Here is a 19,684-nt window from a genome sequence, read left to right on the forward strand (position 1 = left end):
GAGGAAGGACCACATTCTCTTTTGGATAAGTACAACGTAGCGGTTTATTGGGCTTATTTCTTAAGTGTGTATTTTTGGGACATTTGTATTGATATCATACAATGTATTGTAAATTAATTGCATATATTAGTCGATTTAGCATGATGCACAGGATAACTGACATTAATTGTAATTTGGTTGTCAGAAAGCCAAAATAATAGTGACTCAATTAACACTGATCTACATTACATGAGTATAAAATCAGAAAGAATCAAAACTATGTTTGAGTAAAACAAACTGTTTGAGCTTGGTTTCATTCAAATAAAACAATAAAAGACTGAACACTTTCAGTAATGTCACGGATTCCCCCGGTACTGCTGCTCATTCCGTGCACCAGCTGCTGAGGTCTACGTCACCGGACTCTAGGCGTCAATGAACTGCTTCATTACGCACACCTGGTTCCCATTCCCCCTGATTAGCAATTGTATATGTGCCCTCTGTTCACCATTGTTTTGTTTGGTTGTTGTTCCCAGGTCCGTTGGTCTTGTGAGTACCTGTACTTTGTTTCGGCTTTTGCCCTGCGTGTTTTGTGTTCTCATTATTACGGGTCTCGTCCTGTGCATTGTTGTTATGGGACTCGTCCTGTGCATTCTTACGGGTCTCGTCCTGTGCATTGTTGTTATGGGACTCGTCCTGTGCATTCTTACGGGTCTCGTCCTGTGCATTGTTATTATGGGTCTCATCCTGTGCATTGTTATTACGGGTCTCGTCCTGTGCATTGTTATTACGGGTCTCGTCCTGTGCATTGTTATGGGACTCGTCCTGTGCATTATTACGGGTCTCGTCCTGTGCATTATTACGGGTCTCGTCCTGTGCATTATTACGGGTCTCGTCCTGTGCATTATTACGGGTCTCATCCTGTGCATTATTACGGGTCTCGTCCTGTGCATTATTACGGGTCTCGTCATGTGCATTATTACGGGTCTCGTCCTGTGCATTATTACGGGTCTCGTCCTGTGCATTGTTATTACGGGTCTCGTCCTGTGCATTGTTATTACGGGTCTCGTCCTGTGCATTGTTATTACGGGTCTCGTCCTGTGCATTGTTATTACGGGTCTCGTCCTGTGCATTGTTATTACGGGTCTCGTCCTGTGCATTGTTATTACGGGTCTCATCTCATCTTGTGTATTTATTAGAGGTTGTACCTCGCTCTTTTGTTTGGGTTACATCCCTGTGTTTTTGTATGTTTGTTTTGGGATTCGTCCCTGTGCCTTTTCATGGCATGTTGTATTTTTGGGTCGAGTATTGAAGCCCCCTTTTCAAATCAAATCACATTTATTTATATAGCCCTTCGTACATCAGCTGATATCTCAAAGTGCTGTACAGAAACCCAGCCTAAAACCCCAAACAGCAAGCAATGCAGGTGTAGAAGCACTTTTACATATTCCTGCGCCTGTCTCCAATCACTTCTACAACGTGACAAGTAATGATAACTCAAGTGATTGTTTGGCCATTTTGTCAACTGTTGTCAATTACTGTTGACAATATATTTGAACATGTGCGTGAGCATCTTCTATCAGGTAGCCATCTATCACCAAGTGCCCTATTTTGAGCATTTAAAGTTGTCCCTCAACTCACCATTTTGAGGAAGCTAAATACCTGTAGTATTTTTCCAATACCCTCCCAAAGCCTGTTAGGTAGGCAAAATGAACCACATGGACACTAAACAAATCACCAATGGATGTGAAACGTTATTGTTTAGTTTTATACAGAATAAATTGAATTACTCTTGCTTAGTGGTGCTATTGTTCACTTTTGTATTGTTCCTGTGTGGTGGAAGTATTCATCTCAAAGGCAACAGCTAGTGTTGACTACGTGAAGGAAATGGTCATTCTGGGAATTTCCAGGATATTCAAGTCATCTCACTATCAGTTCCTTTTCGGCAGTCTTATAACATAACCAAGACCAGAAGTATGATGGGGGGAGAAACAGCAGCAGTGTTTCATAAACGTTGTTTATTGATATGATCTCACAGCAGATTATTTACATTCATGATAACACTGACAGATGAGCACGCCCTCTATCGGTGTCCCCTTTTCCTCTCTCCTTCAGAGTTTGGAGTGGGCTTTGTATGAGTTTACGTGTGTTTTCTTCAGATAACGTTGGAACAATGGCAGGGTTAAAGTGGCCCCTTAAATGAAGGGAAAAGTATGCAAACCGAGCAACACAGTAATAATGGATAGAGTAGACAATCATGACTGCTCAAGCCCTGGACAAATTCAGTCCAAATCAAGCTCAAATAGTTCTCCAGCCCACAATGTCAACACTCTTGGCCCAAAGGCTGCTTTATGAAATGGTGGTGAGGATGAATTCAGAATAGGAGGATAGCTATTTAGGAAGAGGGACAGAGAATAGATATGGCATTACCTCCCCACTGCTGTTTTACTTTCCTTGTTGTGCAAAGTGATCAAATCTGTCACATGTAGCAGTAGCATAATGTTAATATGGTCCCCGTGTTTAAGAAAAAGCAACATGAAAGGGCTGGCGGCTTAAGTGGTAGTTCCCAAATGTCTATTTCTATACGAAAACAAATGGTGTTAAGCGTGTCACCATATGAGTGGTACTGTACTGTAGAAACGGTTTGCAGTGTGAATAGCAACCGTTGCGCACACACACACACACACACACACACACACACACACACACACACACACACACACACACACACACACACACACACACACACACACAGAGAGAGAGAGAGAGACACCATTGGCTACTTTTCCTTTTCTCTCACAAACACCAGAGGGCTGCATTCCTGCTTCACTTCTCGCATCACAATAGTAAGTACAGGTTTCAAAATAGTAGAAAATGTAATATGACAGAAATACCAACAAAAAAATCATAATTAGAAGCTAGAGATACCATAGTAATTATAATATAATGTTATTAGGGCAATCACAAGAGTTGTGATAGTGAAACTGTCTGAACTAACCCCGCCCCAGGCCCCCTGCCTGTCCTGAGTGGAACCAGGTTAACCAGGGCTCTATCAGCCTGCCCCTCATTCGCTAGAGAGTGAAGGTTACACTAGGTACAGATCTAGGATCAGCTTCCTCATCCCCCAAACCTAACCTGGGGGAAATTCTAAACTGACCTAAGATCAGCGTCTAGGGGCAACTTCACCCTACACCCCTTCATTCAGGCTGTGAAGTCAAAGGTTATCAGCACTCATGCTCATGCAGAGAGAGTTCAGTTAGCTGATCCAGGTTGCCTGAGCGATGCGATGCGTAAGTCCCTCCCTCCCCCGGCATGGCTCCATGGTAACAGACAGTACCACCCTGAGAAGACCAGAGTAGACAGAGGGAGCGTGTTCAGTTACATACACATAGTGGAGTCATACCTGGGGCAAGAGGCCTAATATGTCAACTTTTATATCAAAGCCTTTATTACATATTCCGTTTGGACATCTGTGCAGTCTCTGAGTCATATTCCGAATGAAAGTCTGTGTCTGCTCCTGAGTGGTACAAGGCACTGTATCTCAGTGCAAGAGCTGTCACTGCAGTCCCTGGTTCGTATCCAGGCTGTATCATGTCGGGCTGGGATTGGGAGTCCCATAGGGCGGTGCACAATTGGCCCAGCGTCATCCGGGTTTGGCTGGGCTAGGCCGTCATTGTAAATAAGAATTTGTTCTTAACTGACTAGCCTAGTTAAATAAAAAAAATCTGTTACAAGAAGACCTGTATATTGTGTATAGGAGGAAGTTGGTAATTGCCTTCCTTACTGTCGCTGAGGGGTTATTGGAATATACTTTAAAGTTACATTATTTCTAGTGGATTCGGAGTTCCTTTGTTTCCTGGACCACATGCATATCCCCACAGTGAACTGAGCTCTTAATCTCAGAGAGATGGAGAGACAAACACACAAAGAGAAATTGAAACCCTACCTAGCCTTGCAAAGAGGAAAGACAAAGATGATGGTATGTTGAATGGTTATAAAGCAAGATCCTATCCTTACATCAACCCTGGATGGAGACAGGAAGGGAGAGTGACACAACAGTTTGAACTCACTCAGCCTTCACACAATGCTATCAGTCCTCTCACCTTCTCTATATCTATTGTAGCATACATCTCTTTCCAAACACAAAGAACAGTTTCAAATAGCCCTCAACCCACTGACAGGACTACACTTTTTTCCAAAGGCCCCAAAAGTTCCCTATCCCCCTGTCTGCATCTACCAGAGAGAGAGGAGGAACTAAATGAAGTGTGGAAACAGGCAAGACAAGCCTCTGATAAGAGCCCTGAAATCAAACCCATTTCCTCCTTTTAATGGGGAGAGTCTGGCTAAATAAGATAAACCACCAGTCAGGGCACTGGGCTAGTTAACCCTGGGAACTGACTGGAGAACATTGGGACAAAGGAATGTTTTTAACCCCTGAGCCTATCCAAAACTGACTAGGGATCAGATTGTCTGCTGAAGATGACATCCTCAGAGTATTCTGACTTGGGATCAGTGGGACTCGACAGCAATCTATATGGTTTCTATAGTATTTCTAGGAACTGACCACAGATCAATATGACAGCCAGCCAGGGTGCCATTAGTAGTGTAACCCCAGCTGGGAACAACAACAGGATATCTCCATTCGGACAGAGGATAGGACTGGCCCAGTCATTTCCCTCTAGCACTGGCAACCACGACAACCCGGGCCAATGGCCAGGGGAATAATATGATAAAACAGTAAAGAACCTGGGAAAGTGCTGAGTTATTCCCCTCATCCTAACCGTAGAAGAGCTATTTATAAACTAAACTATTCACTGATCTGTAGTGATGAGAGAGTTCATGGGAGGTTAATGACAGATATCCGGCACATTTTTTATTTAATTAGGCAAGTCAGTTCAGAACAAATTCTTATTTACAATGAAGGCAACACTGGGCCAATTGTGCGCCGCTCTATGGGACTCCCAATCACAGCCAGTCGTGATACAACCTGGAATCGAACCAGGGTTTTTAGTGACACCTCTAGCACTGAGATGCAGTGCCTTAGACCACTGCACCACTCAGGAGCCCAAATGGCAGTGAGTCCTAAGTTAACTCAGACTTTCCCGTACTGTAAATCATGCTTTGATTATATTTCTGTAGAAATGTGTGGTTGCTCTCAAAATAGGATTTGGTCAATGTGGATAGCAGTTGTGAATTGTCAGAATCTTGCAAGATACTATATCACTGCTATACTGCGAGTGTTGGAGTTAGTGGGTTCTCATTGTATTTCTCTGCAGTGTGGTTGAATACCTGTAAGCTGTGCTGGGTAGGGGGGCACAGGCCGTTGGACACCCCCTGGCAGTGCCTGACCTCTTGGGACAAGGTGAGCTTCAGAGGGAGGTGAGAGGGACGGGGTGTTGCAGGGCTAAGGTACAGTGGGGACTAAAAGAGGAAAAAGGAGGGGTGAATAAGAGAAAGACAGACAGAGAGAGAAATAGAGAGAGATAAATAATTAGGTAATTAGATTAAATGTATTCTTACAATAGTTTTAGCAGCTACTGGTATCTTCACTTTCTGTGGTCAGCATCCCAAATGGCACCCTATTCAATAGGGCTCCAGTTCCCTACTATGTAGGGAATGGGGTGTTATTAGTGCCTACCTGTGTGTCTGCAGTGGGTCCCTGGCTGGGCAGGTGCAGGGAGGGCAGAGAGGTGTTGTAGGAGTGCAGGTAAGGTAGCCGGTGGCGGTCAATGGAGGCCGAGGAGTGGGGTCGCAGGCCAGAGGTCGTTGCCACGGGTGCCCTCATGGCTCGTCCCAGGCTGTTGGACTCCCTTCGCTGGTACTCTATGGGAGACTGGAGAGCTATGGACCACAGGAGATGGGGAAGGACAAGATGTTAGTTGTAGGGAGAATAAGTGAGACACAATCATGCAGTTGATGCTTAACCAATGGTACTATTTATTTGTTTATTGAGCATCTATAAATGTATCCATCAATTTACAGTGTTGCTCCCGTATTGTAAATACTTAATTAACACAGCTTAAAAATATCCTGAAATGTTTCATCATATTTTCAAACATACACTGAGTTTACAAAACAGTAGGAACACCTTCCTAATATTGAGCTGCACCCCTTTTGCCCTCAGAACAACCTCAATTCATTAGGACATGGACTCCACAAGGTGTCGAAAGGGTTCCACAGGGATGCTGGCCTGTGTTGACTCCAATGCTACCCACAGTTGTGTCAAGTTTGCTTGATGTACTTTGGGTGGTGGACCATTATTGATGCACACGGGAAACTTGACACAAACCAGTGCGCCTGGCACCTACTACCAGACCTCGTTCAAAGGCACTTCAATCGTTTTTCTTTCCCATTCACTCTGAATAGCACAAATACACAATCCATGTCTCACTTGTCTCTAGGCTTAAAAATCCTTCTTTAACCCGTCTCCTCCCCTTCATCTACACTGATTGACGTGGATTTAACATTTAACAGATCATAGCTTTTTTTCATTCTCCAGTCACTCACCTGTATTCACCTGGTCAGTCTGTCATGGAAATGTTTTGTATACTTGTGTGTGTAAACATCAGATAAAAAAAGTGGTACACTAAATAGGGAATAGGATGTCATTTGGAACACATGATGTATGTGGCCCTGGTCCAGCTGTCAGCAGCAGTACCGTTGAGGAAGTTCCTCTGTGTCTCCAGGATCTGGACCACGTCGTTGACCCAGGCCCTTCGCGTCTCAGGGGACGATGCCTGTAGGACGAAGCGTGTCACGCTCCCATCAGGCCCGCGGGACGTCAGGACCAGACGACATGGGTCCTCTTCAGAGTGGTCCTCCACACCCAGACAACTGAGCTGCAGTAGAGAGAGAGGCACAAGGGTCACACACACACACGCGCACAGAAACACAAACACACACAGTACTCCACCATTCTCACCTTGATGCTGTTTTTAAAGGTGTACCCTGGCAGAGAGAAGCCCTTTTTCCTGTCGATTGGCTCACTGATAATGACCAGCTGTTCAAACAGGAAGACACGCCTCTCCTTGGCGCGGGACAGGAAGCTGCTGTCCTGCTCACTGACTGTAAAGGTGTCCTGCTGGAGCAGCTTCCCCTGGGCTGTGATCTTCCCCTGAGAGAGAGACCCCCATAAGATAGAAAGAAAAACACTCATTTGAGTCATTTAGCGGACACTCTTATCCAGAGCAACTTAAAGTAGTGAGTGAATACATTTACATACTTTTTGTACTCATCATGTATAATGTTTTTGTTTGACAAGTGATATAATCAAAATGGTTTCCACCTGTTTTCAGTAATCTCATACATGCTTGCCAACTGTGCTAGAAAACACAACATCACATGGAGAACAGCGTCTGGTGTCTGATATCTCACCTCAAAGCCCTGCAGCCTGCCCACATTCATCATATCATTACAGCGCTTGGGCACGAAACACGTCACCTCCACCGCTCTCTGTGGGTGAGAGAAGAGGGGTGGAGATGGAGAGAAAGAGATGGTGTGGGATAGACAATTATGGTTTGCAACTTAATACAGTATTTTTTTTTTCTCGTTCTCCAACAGAGCTGTGTACATGAGAGAACTCTCTGTGCAGTTCACAGTAATATCACAAGAAAGTATTGGAAATGTTTTGACCATGACTGTTTGTACCATGGTTTTGGGAGAACTCTCACCTCCAGCTCTGAGGTATCCCTTCCTGCTTTGGTGTAGTACTTCAGGAAGTCCTGAGGGAGCCAATCAGAGAATAGTTACTGAACGTTTCGGAGTGATTTCTGAACAAAATGGGACTGTACTGTATCTTGTGTTTCATCATGTAAGAGCGACATATTATCCACTGTGAGATTAGTGAGCTGATAAGAGGACTTGGGGACTCTTGGGACAAAAGCTTTCAACATTCATCTCTAAATCACAGTAAAAGCTCCCACAATGCTGGGGGGCAGAATGCTTATTCTCCAGTCACTCACAATTTGTCTTTCTTCCTGCCTTTCTCTCCATCTCTTCCAGTGACAAGTCATTCAATACAGCTCCATTTCACGATGACTCAAATCAGCTAGGGCTAGATGACATCATGCTAATTATACCAGTTATTTTCCATATTCCAGAGGGAATTCAAACACACGTATACGCACACAGGCAGACGCACTTAGACAAGTACACATGCAGATGCAAACACACACACCTTGAGCAGTAGTTGATATTTCATGATCCTCTGTACTGGTTTGATGAGCAGGTCGTTGAGTTGTAGTCTGTGGCCCAGCTGCTGCCTCAGCTCCTACAGAACCAGACAGGTTAGCTCCTCATAGGACACACACATAACTAAGGGCATCTTTGGGTCAGACAGACAGAACCCACTGAACAAAAATGGATTGAATCAACGTTGTTTCAATGCCATTTAAACGAAAAAAAATGTATGTGATGTTGAATCAACATGGAAAACTGATTGGATTTTCAGAAAACATTTTTTTCACATTGAATTCAAGTTAGTTGACAACTCAACCAAATGTAAATCAAAACTAGACGTTGAAATGATGTCTGTGCCCAGTTGGAAGACATACAGAACAAAGGGCAGGTTCGGGTCAGTCAGACATAAAGAGACATAGAATTAGCACTTAAGATACAAACAACCCAAACCAGAGTTAGAGAAATAAGAGGAATTAGGCTAGAATGATGCCTGAGTGTGATTCAACTGCTCTTAAACTGTCCTTGTCGTTGTGCTGTGAAGAGTCACTCACCTCGAAGTAGGTCTCCATATACTCTGAGACAATGTGCTCTGACTTGGGCTTGTTCTGACAGTACACTACGTACATGTGGAGACGCCGCTCCTAGAGGTCCAAAAACAAACACAGAGATGATGAGAGCTTTACCAGATGGTGGCGCCTGTGGTCCCTGTGTGTGAGAGAGCTAGTGTGAGCAGGTCTGTGTGTGTGTGTGTGTGTGTGTGTGTGTGTGTAGGCTAAATGTCTCCGCCGTTGTGGACGCTTTAACCCTCTTATTCCTCTAAGTTTGACTCCGTTCTCCTTCCCCTCCAGGCCCTTTTGAAGTCTGTTAAATAAGAGCAGGAACTTTGCCTTATTAAATGGTTCCGGCAGCTTGGGAAGAATCCTTTAATTCACTCGTGCTTAATTAAACTTGCTGGACTAATGAAGGAACAGAGAGGGAGCGAAAGAGAGACAGGGAAGTGGGAGAGTGAAAGAGAGAGTATGTGCATGTGTCTATAGAAGATAATGTAAGAATGTGTGTATGTGTGCATGGACGATTTCCTGCCATGGTTTTGCTTTTCTCACTCGGCCGAATTTTTTCTGTGAGATCCTGACCTTCACACACAAACCCAGCTGTTTGTGTGTGTGCGCGCACGTTTGTGTGTGTGCGTGTGTGCACGCACGTTTGTGTGTGTCCACTAAGTACAAACACAGCTGTTTATTTGCTTTGAATGTCATTTATCTGTCATTATGGCTCATTTGTTTCTGGAGTTTCACAAACAGCCTGGCGTTTGAACACTGGCTCTTTGTAACTGGACCTGTTAGCTGACCGTAGCACAGTACAAAGCCCTGTAGGACAATTATGCCTGCACTTATTATTATTCTACTGGCTTTCGCCTCTCCTCTCCTCCAGGCAGCCTGAACGATCAAGACACATCTGGATGGCAGTGAGCCAGAGACAGGGACAGTAAACAGTCAGTACTCTGAAGAGACCAGGACTTCTTACCAGACACACAGAGGGACACCCTGGAACTTCATTCCAAATACAAGAAAACAGAATCAAAGACCATGTAAGGGGCTAGGTTGTCATGGTGTGTCCGCAAACAAAGAGTTACACTTATGCAAACACAAACACTCATTTGCACACACACACACAGACTCACATGCTTGATGAAGAGTTGGGCCAGTCTGTCGGGCTCTGACACACACTTCTCCAGCTCCCCCAGGAGATAGCTGTGACACACAGAGCAGAGGGGAGGGTTGAACACCAATATACACTTGTCTACACACACACAGGCAGAGGGTAAGAGACACACAGATACACACACAACTATACACATGGAAACAGATACACACACAACTACACACATGGAAACAGATACACACAGAAACACAGAAAGATCGAGAGAAACAGATCCGACAGGTTTTCCCGAGACCACACACACACACACACACACACACACACACACACACACACACACACACACACACACAGGAAATATCTGACAGCCATGTGGATTCAGTGTGAGAGCATCAGACTTATATGATACGTGCTGATGAACATGCTCCAGTCTCAGTGAGCTCTCACACATACACTCTTCACATAAACAGCGCTCAGTATTCACATTCACACACGTTTAGCCAAGAGCGTGAGACTTACTCTTTATGCCAGTCATAGATCTGGTGGATGTTCCCGAACACTATCTTGTCTTTGCCCTTCAAGTCCTCTGGAATCCCTTGAGTGGCCATGCTGGCCATGTAGCCCTGGGCAAAGTAGAAGACACACACATCCTACCTCAGGACAGGAAATACTGCTACTTCACAGGAGGGCATCTGGCTATAGTCATCATTGTGTAATATGGTAGAGACAATAACATAACTTCTATGGCATAACAGAAAAAATAGTATTTTTTCAGACTAGGTTCTTTATATCAAAAATAGCTGATAGGGGGGTCAGCATAAAAAATGTCACATGATCGATTTGTCACACACCTCTACTATGAGGCCCAGGTCGTCCACATACAACTTCTCTGTCTCTATCAGCTCTGTCAGCACATATCTGAGAGCGAGAGAGAGAGATGAGTTGGCTGTAGTAATAGAGGGCAGCCATTAAACAGTGTCTTCTCTCATCACAGTGAGGGATGGGGTTCTCCCAGAGTGGAGCCAGCACTTCCACCACACCGTTAGCTCTCATCAGGACACAGCATACAGAATTACATCCCAACTGGAACCATATTCCCTATATAGTACACTACTTTTGACCAGGGCCCTTAGGGAACAGACTGCCATTTGGGACAATGGGACTTAATGACTGCAGCACCAGGAGCACTTAGATGCTGCATTATACTGTGGTGGAAAACTGACAGTCCATTAATGGGATAGGGACCATAAGACTGGACACATTGTGGGTTCACGTGGAGGTCACAACCACCTACATGCTCTTCTCTAAGGCACTCCTCCTGTCCTCCTCACTGTCCATGGTGGCTGACCATTGGCTGGTCGAGTCATCAATCAGGGAGGAGCCATCTTCTTCTTCTGGGAGAATAGTGGAATAATGATGGTTCTGAAAGAAGAGGGTGGAGAGGTGAGTTCATACATGTATTCACTCCAGGTCTGTTGACTGTAAGCATATGTCTGCTATACAAAGAGAGCATAGAGTCCAGGCCCGACAGACAGTTCATGAATTGGACCTATGGCTGGTAGCTCCTAATCCAGGAAGCAGACGTCCATGGGAAGGGGAGGGAGGAAGTAGGGAGACTCCTCAGGACAAGGCCAGCACCCTGTAGGCTGTTCCAAGAGGGAGACTACTCAGGACAACTCCAGCACCGTTTTGGTTGTTCCAGGAGGGAGACTCCTCAGGACAACTCCAGCATCCTGTTGGCTGTTCCAGGAGGGCGACTCCTCACAACTTATCCCCTCTGAAAAAAACTGCCTGCTGTGACATTTAGTCCACACCCTCTGTACTCTGATAGCAATAAGCACTTTTCCATCTCTTTTCCTTTCTCTCTTTCTTGCCTAGGTGATAGCAGGCTGAAATGGCAAGAGAGTAATATTTCAAAGAATAAATAAGTCTTCATCTCTTAATAGGAATAAGAATGTAATCTTCTCTTTCTAAGACTTCAGCCACCCTTGTATTTATCTGTACCACCGCTCAACCCACCGCTCAAATGGGTGCTGATAGCCACAGCACGTCTGCCTCATGCTTCCTCGTATCCTAATGTTACCACCCCCAGGCAGCCCACAGACAGTATGTCTATTCACCAGTACCTAAGCTATGCTAAAGGGATGGCAGAGCTCCTGGTGGAACTAGTGAGGTAGCCTATTCATGGCAGCTTAGCTCAGGGTCATCTCTTCTGACCGTGGAGGGGAGGTAAAGGCAACGGGCAGAGCTTTGATGAGTCCAAAAGATTTACATATTTATTGACCCTCATGGAGAGCTTCAGTGGTTAGAATGTGTCATGGGGTGTAAAGGCTGGAGTTTCAGTAAGAGTTAGGAGGGGGGAGGGAGTGAGAACATTTCCAGCCTGGCCATTCCCTCTAGCACTTCCTCAAGCCCCCCCCCCCCCCCCCCCCTCCATTTCCTCTGCTTCCTTCCCGTAAATTATCCAGTCTCTCTAAGCCTGACCGAGACTCACCCAAGACCCTGTTCTGAACTCCAGTCCCCCTCTACCTCCCTATTCCCTCCCCTTGACAGCCTCCCCTGGTTTCTCTTCTTTCCCCCATTACCCACGTCTCCCTCAACCCCTCTCTACCCCTACCTCTGCTCCCTAACCATGTTATATCCAGCATCCCTGTAGCTCTTTCTCTAACACCCACATCTTAGTCTTCCCCGGACCTCTACTCTACTAACCCCCCTCCACCCACCCCTCCAGCCCTCCACCCCCAGCCCTGACCCTGTTTTCAACTCCCCAGTGAGTCTGTGGACGCAGTAGGCTGTCCGGGGCTGATCTGCTGCCTCGGTGCTTGATCACATCCAGATGCAGCCTGGAAAATCCCACAGGATTGATCCCACTGAGCAGGGCTTTCTTAAAGGTTCTTTAGATTTAAAGTGGTGAGAGTTTTTCCTGATTGTTTGAGGGCGAGAGCGTGTGTGTGTGTGTGTGTGTGTGTGTGTGTGTGTGTGCATATAATAACTGATAAGGCAAAGTTGTTCTTTGAAGGTAATGTTTGGGTGAATTGGAGTTACTGCCAGATACTGTACACTGAATATACTGTACAGCATTCCCAGTGACTATGTATTTGCGGGGGAAACTGTTATGTTTTATAAACATTAGCTATACTAATTTAGCATACTCCTCTGGTTTGTTTGATGACTCTAGCATTGCTTATGTGCTCTGTTTGAATGTTAATGCTCTAATTTCCAGGATTTTTGCATTAACCAATAGGCGGTTGCCCAGCAACAGTGGTATCTCAGGTTACATGAGGAGAGACTTGATGTTTTCTGACCTTACATCTATTTATGGTTAATTCTCCTCTGCTTTCTCTGTTGTTCAGAATTCTATTTCTCTCTCTCTCTCTCTCTCTCTCTCTCTTTCTCTCTTACTTTCTTTTGTTATCTCTCTCTCTCTCTCTCTCTCTCGCTCTCTCTCTCTCTCTTACTTTCTTTTGTTATCTCTCTCTCTCTCTCTCTCTCTCTCTCTTTCTCTCTCTTTCGCCACCTCCCCCCACTCTCTCCTTATTGAATATTGATGGGGGTTTTAAAGGGAGTTGTTTCAGGCTCAGTGCCAGTGTTTGACTAACAGGGAAACGAATGCTCTGACAGCTGTAATATCTCTTTGTTCTCTAAATCTCCACAGAATCTGCCTTTGTGTACAGAACTCTAACAATCAAATTGTATTTGTCACGTGCTTAAAACAACAAGTGTAGACCTTCCCGTGAAATGCTTATTTACAAGCCCTTAACCAAGAATGGAGTTTTATGAAGAGTTAAGAAAATATTTAATAAATAAACTAAAATGAAAAAATATTTTTTTTAAAGGAATGCAATAACAGTGCCTTCGGAAAGAATTCAGACCCATTGACCTTTTCCACATTTTGTTACGTCACAGCCTTATTCTAAAATATATATATTTTTAAAGAATCATCAGCAATCTACACACAATACCCCATAAATGTATACAAAAATAGAAAACACATACCTAATTTACATAAGTATTCAGACCGTTTGCTATGAGACTCTAAATTGAGCTCAGGTGCATCCTGTTTCCATTGATCATCCTTGAGATGTTTCTACAACTTGATTGGACATGATTTGGAAAGAAACACACCTGCCTATAAAAGGTCCCACAGTTGACGGTGCATGTCAGAGCAAAAACCAAGCCACGAGGTTGAAGGAATTGTCCGTAGAGCTCCGAGACAGGATTGCGTCGTGGCACAGAGCTGGGGAATTGTACCAAAACATTTCTGCAGCATTGAAGGTCCCCAAGAGCACAGTGGCCTCCATCATTCTTAAATGGAAGAAGTTTGGAACCACCAAGACTCTTCCTAGAGCTGGCCTCCGAGCCATACTGAACAATTGGGGGAGAAGGGCCTTGGTCAGGGAGGTGATCAAGAACCCGATGGTCACTCTGACAGAGCTCCAGAGTTCCTCTGTGGAGATGGGAGAACCTTCCAGAAGGACAACTATCTCTGCAGCACTCCACCAATCAGGCCTTTATGGTTTAGTGGCCAGACGGAAGCCACTCTTCAGTAAAGGACACATGACAGCCAGCTTGGAGTTTGCCAAAAGGCACCTAAAGACTCTCAGACCATGAGAAACAAGATTCTCTGGTCTGATTAAACAAAGATTGAACTTTTTGGCCTGAATACCAAGCGCCATGTCTGGAGGAAACCTGGCACCATCGCTATGGTGAAGCATAGTGGTGGCAGCATCATGCTGTGGGGATGTTTTTTAGCGACTGGATTGAGGGCTCCAGAGCGCTCAGGACCTCAGACTGGGGCGAAGGTTCACCTTCCAACAGGACAGCGACCCTAAGCTCACAGCCAAGACGACACAGGAGTGGCTTCGGGACAAATCTCTGAATGTCCTTGAGTGGCCCAGTCAGAGCCTGGACTTAAACCCAATCGAACATCTCTGGAGAATCCTGAAAATAGCTGTGCAGCGACGCTCCCCATCCAACCTGACAGAGCTTGAGAGGATCTGCAGAGAAGAATAGGAGAAACTCCCCAAATACAGTTGTGCCAAGCTTGTAGCGTCATATCCAAGAAGACTCAAGGCTGTAATCGCTGCCAAAGGTGCTTCAACAAAGTACTGAGTAAAGGGTCTGAATACTTATGTAAATGTGATATTTCAGTTTTTTATTTGTAATAAATTAGCAAACATTTCTAGAAACCTGTTTCTGCTTTGTCATTATGCAGTATTGTTTGTAGATTGATAAGAAAGAAAAGAAATTGGGGTAAGGCTGTAACGTACAGTAACAAAATATGGAAAAAGTCAAGGTGTCTGAATACTTTCCGAAGGCACCGTGTACAGGGGTTACCGGTACCGAATCAATGTGGGGGGTACAAAAGGCTGCAGTGTCCACTGTCTGCTCTGTTTGTGTGTGTGTATGTGTGTAATCCTTACCAGACTGTGTGTATCCCTGTCCTGTAGTAGGTCAGATAGGTAGCTGTGACAGAGAGGGTGTGTTGGAGAGTACGTCGCTGGACTCACCAGGCCATCATTCCCCTGCACAACACACAACATACACAATATGACACACATACACGCACTCGCACACGCACACATACACACATACACACACATACACACGTAATCTATTCACATTACTTGGGCATTCATATTAAGTCATTGGAGTCAGGGGTTTGTCCTGAAGTGATGTTATCACAATCTTTTATAAAAACCTCTGTGTGGATTCCAAGGCTATAGTAGAGAGTAATGCCTCACCAAGTCCACATCAGTGCAGGGGAGGATTGTGTAGTTCTCCCCCTGCTCCAGAGGCCTTCCAAGGGCTTGGCCGTTAGGGAGGAGGGGAGAGGGATGCTTCCCATCCAGCCTGTGGACCTGCCTGTCCTCCTTGTATCCCCCTCCTCCTTTCACTCCTCCTCCTCCCCCCACGCTCAGCTTGCGGACAGGGTTGGTGAGCCACTTCTTCAGGGCACTGACGGAGTGCCGTGACTCCCCAGGGGAGGAGGCCGAGCAGGGGCTGGAGATGCCAGAGGCCTGGTTGGCCACAGAGCCTACGGATGGAGTGATGCTGCCCTCACTGCCGGCCACAGAGTACGACTCTACAGGGGAGACAGAGAGAGAGAGGTTTTGGTTATTCAGTTATTGAGGTAATTTAGTCCAACTTGATTTAAGCACAGGTTTTTCTATTGGTTACTTCCTTAGAATACCTTGAATTTATAGACTAATGTATTAACAGTACTCAATTTCCCAGTACCAGCTTTAATACCACAGCAACCAGGCCATTTACTGCTTTCTAACCCACACAGAGCTCTCATGTGGATATTGCCTTACCACCTCACAAAAATGTGCTTAAATGATCTGTTTTAAGCCAATAAAGTATTTATACCAATGTAGCATAGGGAGTCAACTGCCGGGCCGAAATAAACCACATTTAATCAACAAATCCACAGGTGGAAACTCGCTTCACAGTACAAAGAAAGAAACAGAAAGAACAAGATACATTGGCTCGGACACTGTTTATCTACAGCGGTGCTGTGTGTGTGTCTGTGTGTCTGTGTGTCTGTGTCTGTGTCTGTGTCTCTGTGTGTCTGTGTCTGTGTCTGTGTCTTTGTGTCTGTGTCTGTGTCTTTGTGTCTGTGTGTCTGTGTCTCTGTGTGTGTCTGTGTGTGTGTGTGTGTGTGTGTGTGCGTGTGTGTGTGTGGTGGGGGGATGGGGTGGGGGGGGGGTAGGAGGCATTCTTAACTAAGCTATGGAGAGAGCTGTTGATTAGACGTCCTAAAATAGTTCACACGCGACAGATGACACAGCCATCGAGTCAGCCTGCCGATGTGATATCATCACTGAGAGAGAGGCAGGAAGAGGAGGAACAAGAGTGTGGAGTGGGTCTGCAGGGAGAAAGGGGTAAACATATTGGAGGAGGTTTATGTTAACACATACTGTATATGTCCTCAAAGAGAGTGTGGATATGAGTTTTAAACTCATGCCGTGCTGGGTTGAGCCCGGCCCACCCTGTCTTCTCTCTCAGGGGGTAAGGAGTTGGTGTTTACAGAATGGTATACACTGGCTGACCCCACTGTATATTTGGATTCCAGTGAGACATTGTAATGACAGTGAAAACGAGGAAAGGAAGAGGTACTAAGGGGAAAAGGAGTGAGAAAGAGTGAGAGGAATTGAGAGGCAGGAGGTGGAGGGACGAACACACAGTAAAATAGTTTGAGAGGAGAGTTTTCTTGGGAGACTAATGAGGCCTTGAGAAAACACATCGTCAGCAAGAGCAAGCTGACTGAGACACTCTGTCTGTAAGTCTGTCTTGTAGTGATGGAAAAGCAGCTGATGTAAATCATGACAGCCAAAGCCAGCCCCGATCACTCATTCTATCCTAACCATTGTTTCCTGTACTCCTAACTTAGCATTAGTGGGCTAATACAAGTGCTGTCACTCACTCACACCACAGAATGAATTCCATTAACGAAGCCTTTAGACTATGGAAAAGAGTATGATCTCAAACACACGGCTCTGATTAGGAAGCCCCAACATTAACGTTTGATTTTGTTCTGCTGATCTTAGCAGTGGTTTAAGCTCTTTGTGGCTCTTTGCTGCCACTTTGGCCACCTCCCAGACTCCTAACTATGTACCGCCAGCATATTGATTTAAGCTGTAATCATAGAAATGGGGTATCAGTGGCCCAGAGAAAAGCTGAGACAGATCTTCTGTAGAAGTCTGACATAGCCATTTTTAGGAGACACCGCATTGGCGGTTACACTGTTAATAACATGGCCATTTCTCTGGTACTGGTCACTTTTAATTTATACCCAGCTAGCACATTTGGTTTCTTGGAAGTTGTGGAAATGTATGTTTTGGTTTCACATTGGTTGTGGGAATGAAGCCATACGTTTCCTGACCGTTAAAACTGAACGTTTTTTTAAAGTGGAGATTTCATCTGTTCAGGGATCTTTTATTTTTAGGTTGCAGGGAGGTTCTGAGAACGTTTTACTCTGGTTCCTTGAAAGTTTTCCTGGGAAGTTTTATTAATGCTCTGAGAACAGAAACTGTAGGTTATTTTGAGTTTCTTTTAAACTTCCTTTTACTAAATATTTCAATACGAGTTTTAATAACACTGCTATCTTATTTTCGGTTAACTTTTTTTTACTCCAATCAGAGATAGGACACATGGAAATTAATTTCCTTGGGCTTTAATCATGCAAACACATTTATTTTTTATTGTGACACGACAGCAGTGAGATTCAAACCTACAATCTTCTGTTTTCTATCCATGAAATTAGTCCACTGCATCATCATGATGGAGCTAGAATACAATGTTTCTTTACACATACATTCATTTTGGTCTATTCAAACAGACTCCATTTCAAAGGAAACAAGCACACATTAAGATGTGTGGCCAATTAGAGGGCAACACACCTGAACACACTTAACAAGATTGAGGATCGAGAGAGTTTTGTTGATGCTGAGAACGGAATGTATTGTAAATGTTTTTACAGTGCATTCAGAAAGTATTCAGACATTACATTACAGCCTTATTCTAAAATTAATTAAATTAATTGTTTTCCTGATCAATCTACACACAATAGCCCATAATGACACAGCAAAAAAAGGTTTTATAATTTTTTGAAAATGTATTTAAAATAAAATGCATAAATACCTTATTAACATAAGTACTCAGACCCCTTGGTATAAGACTCAAAATTGAGCTCAGGTGCATCCGGTTTCCATTGATCATCTTTGAGATGTTTCTACAACTTGATTGGAGTCCAAGGCACACACCTGTCTATAAAAGGTCCCACAGTTGACAGTGAATGTCAGAGCAAATCCTAAGCCACGAGGTCGAAGGAATTGTATGTAGAACTCCAAGACAGGATTGTGATGAGCAACAGATCTGGGGAAGGGTACCAAACATTTCTGCAACATTGAAAGGCCCCCAAGAACTCAGTGACCTCCATCATTCTTAAATAAAAGAAGTTTGGAACCACCAAGACTCTTCCTAGAGCTGGCTGCCCGGCCAAACTGAGCATTCGGAAAAGGGCCTTGGTCAGGGAGGTGACCAAGAACCCGATGGTCACTCTGACAGAGCTCCAGAGTTCCTCTGTGAAGATGGGAGAACCTTCCAGAAGTACAACCATCTCTGCAGGACTCCAACAATCAGGCCTTCATGGTAGAATGGCCAGACAGATGCCACTCTTCAGTAAAATGCGCATGACAGCCTGCTTAGAGTTTGCCAAAAGGCACCTAAAGGACTCTCAGAACATGAGAAACAAGATTCTCTGGTCTGCTGAAACCAATATTGAACTCTTTGGCCTGAATTTCAAGTGTCATGTCTGGAGGAAACCTGGCACCATCGCTACGTTGAAGGATGGTGGTGGCAACATGTTGTGGTGACATTTTTTCAGCGGCAGGGACAGGGAGACTAGTGAGAATCGAGGGAAAGATGAACGGAGCAAAGTATAGAGAGATCCTTGATGAAAAGCTGCTCCAGAGTGCACAGGACCACAGACTGGGGCGAAGGTCCACCTTTGCACAGGAAAACGACCCTAAGCACACAGTCAAGACAACGCAGGAGTGGCCTCGGGACAAGTCTCTGAATGTCCTTGAGTGACTCAGCCAGACCCTAGACTTGAACCAAATCAAACAGCTCTGGACAGACCTGAAAACAGCTGTGCAACAACGCTCCCCATCCAACCTGACCAAAGATTGGTTCACATCCATAGATCTGAAGGATGTGCTTTTTCATTTAGTCATCTTCAGGATTGGTGGGTCCCCTGAGGGACAGTTGAGCTAATGTTGGCTAATGTGAATAGCACAAGGTTGCAAGTAACAAGAAATTCCCTGGACATATCTGATATTGGCAGAAAGCTTAAATTCTTGTTAAT

General features: G+C 44.8%; 1 protein-coding gene across 1 annotated transcript in view; it reads right to left on the reverse strand.

The window, feature by feature from the left end:
- Positions 1-1,956: 1,956 nt before the first annotated feature.
- Positions 1,957-19,684, reverse strand: part of LOC110528116 (rho guanine nucleotide exchange factor 25) — a 43,566-nt gene continuing 25,838 nt past the window's right edge. The window contains exons 2-16 of the mRNA XM_021609937.2: positions 15,558-15,898; positions 15,237-15,338; positions 11,108-11,235; positions 10,665-10,731; positions 10,333-10,436; positions 9,836-9,905; positions 8,706-8,795; positions 8,153-8,245; positions 7,647-7,697; positions 7,351-7,428; positions 6,899-7,090; positions 6,635-6,815; positions 5,615-5,817; positions 5,266-5,397; positions 1,957-3,317 (exon numbers count right to left, since the gene is read on the reverse strand). Of these exons, the coding sequence (XP_021465612.1) occupies positions 3,201-3,317; positions 5,266-5,397; positions 5,615-5,817; positions 6,635-6,815; positions 6,899-7,090; positions 7,351-7,428; positions 7,647-7,697; positions 8,153-8,245; positions 8,706-8,795; positions 9,836-9,905; positions 10,333-10,436; positions 10,665-10,731; positions 11,108-11,235; positions 15,237-15,338; positions 15,558-15,898 (1,949 nt within the window). The 3' untranslated portion in view covers positions 1,957-3,200. The remainder of the gene's footprint in view (positions 3,318-5,265; positions 5,398-5,614; positions 5,818-6,634; positions 6,816-6,898; positions 7,091-7,350; positions 7,429-7,646; positions 7,698-8,152; positions 8,246-8,705; positions 8,796-9,835; positions 9,906-10,332; positions 10,437-10,664; positions 10,732-11,107; positions 11,236-15,236; positions 15,339-15,557; positions 15,899-19,684) is intronic.

The sequence above is a fragment of the Oncorhynchus mykiss genome, chromosome 7 (assembly GCF_013265735.2).
Source record: "Oncorhynchus mykiss isolate Arlee chromosome 7, USDA_OmykA_1.1, whole genome shotgun sequence".
Taxonomy (NCBI): domain Eukaryota; kingdom Metazoa; phylum Chordata; class Actinopteri; order Salmoniformes; family Salmonidae; genus Oncorhynchus; species Oncorhynchus mykiss.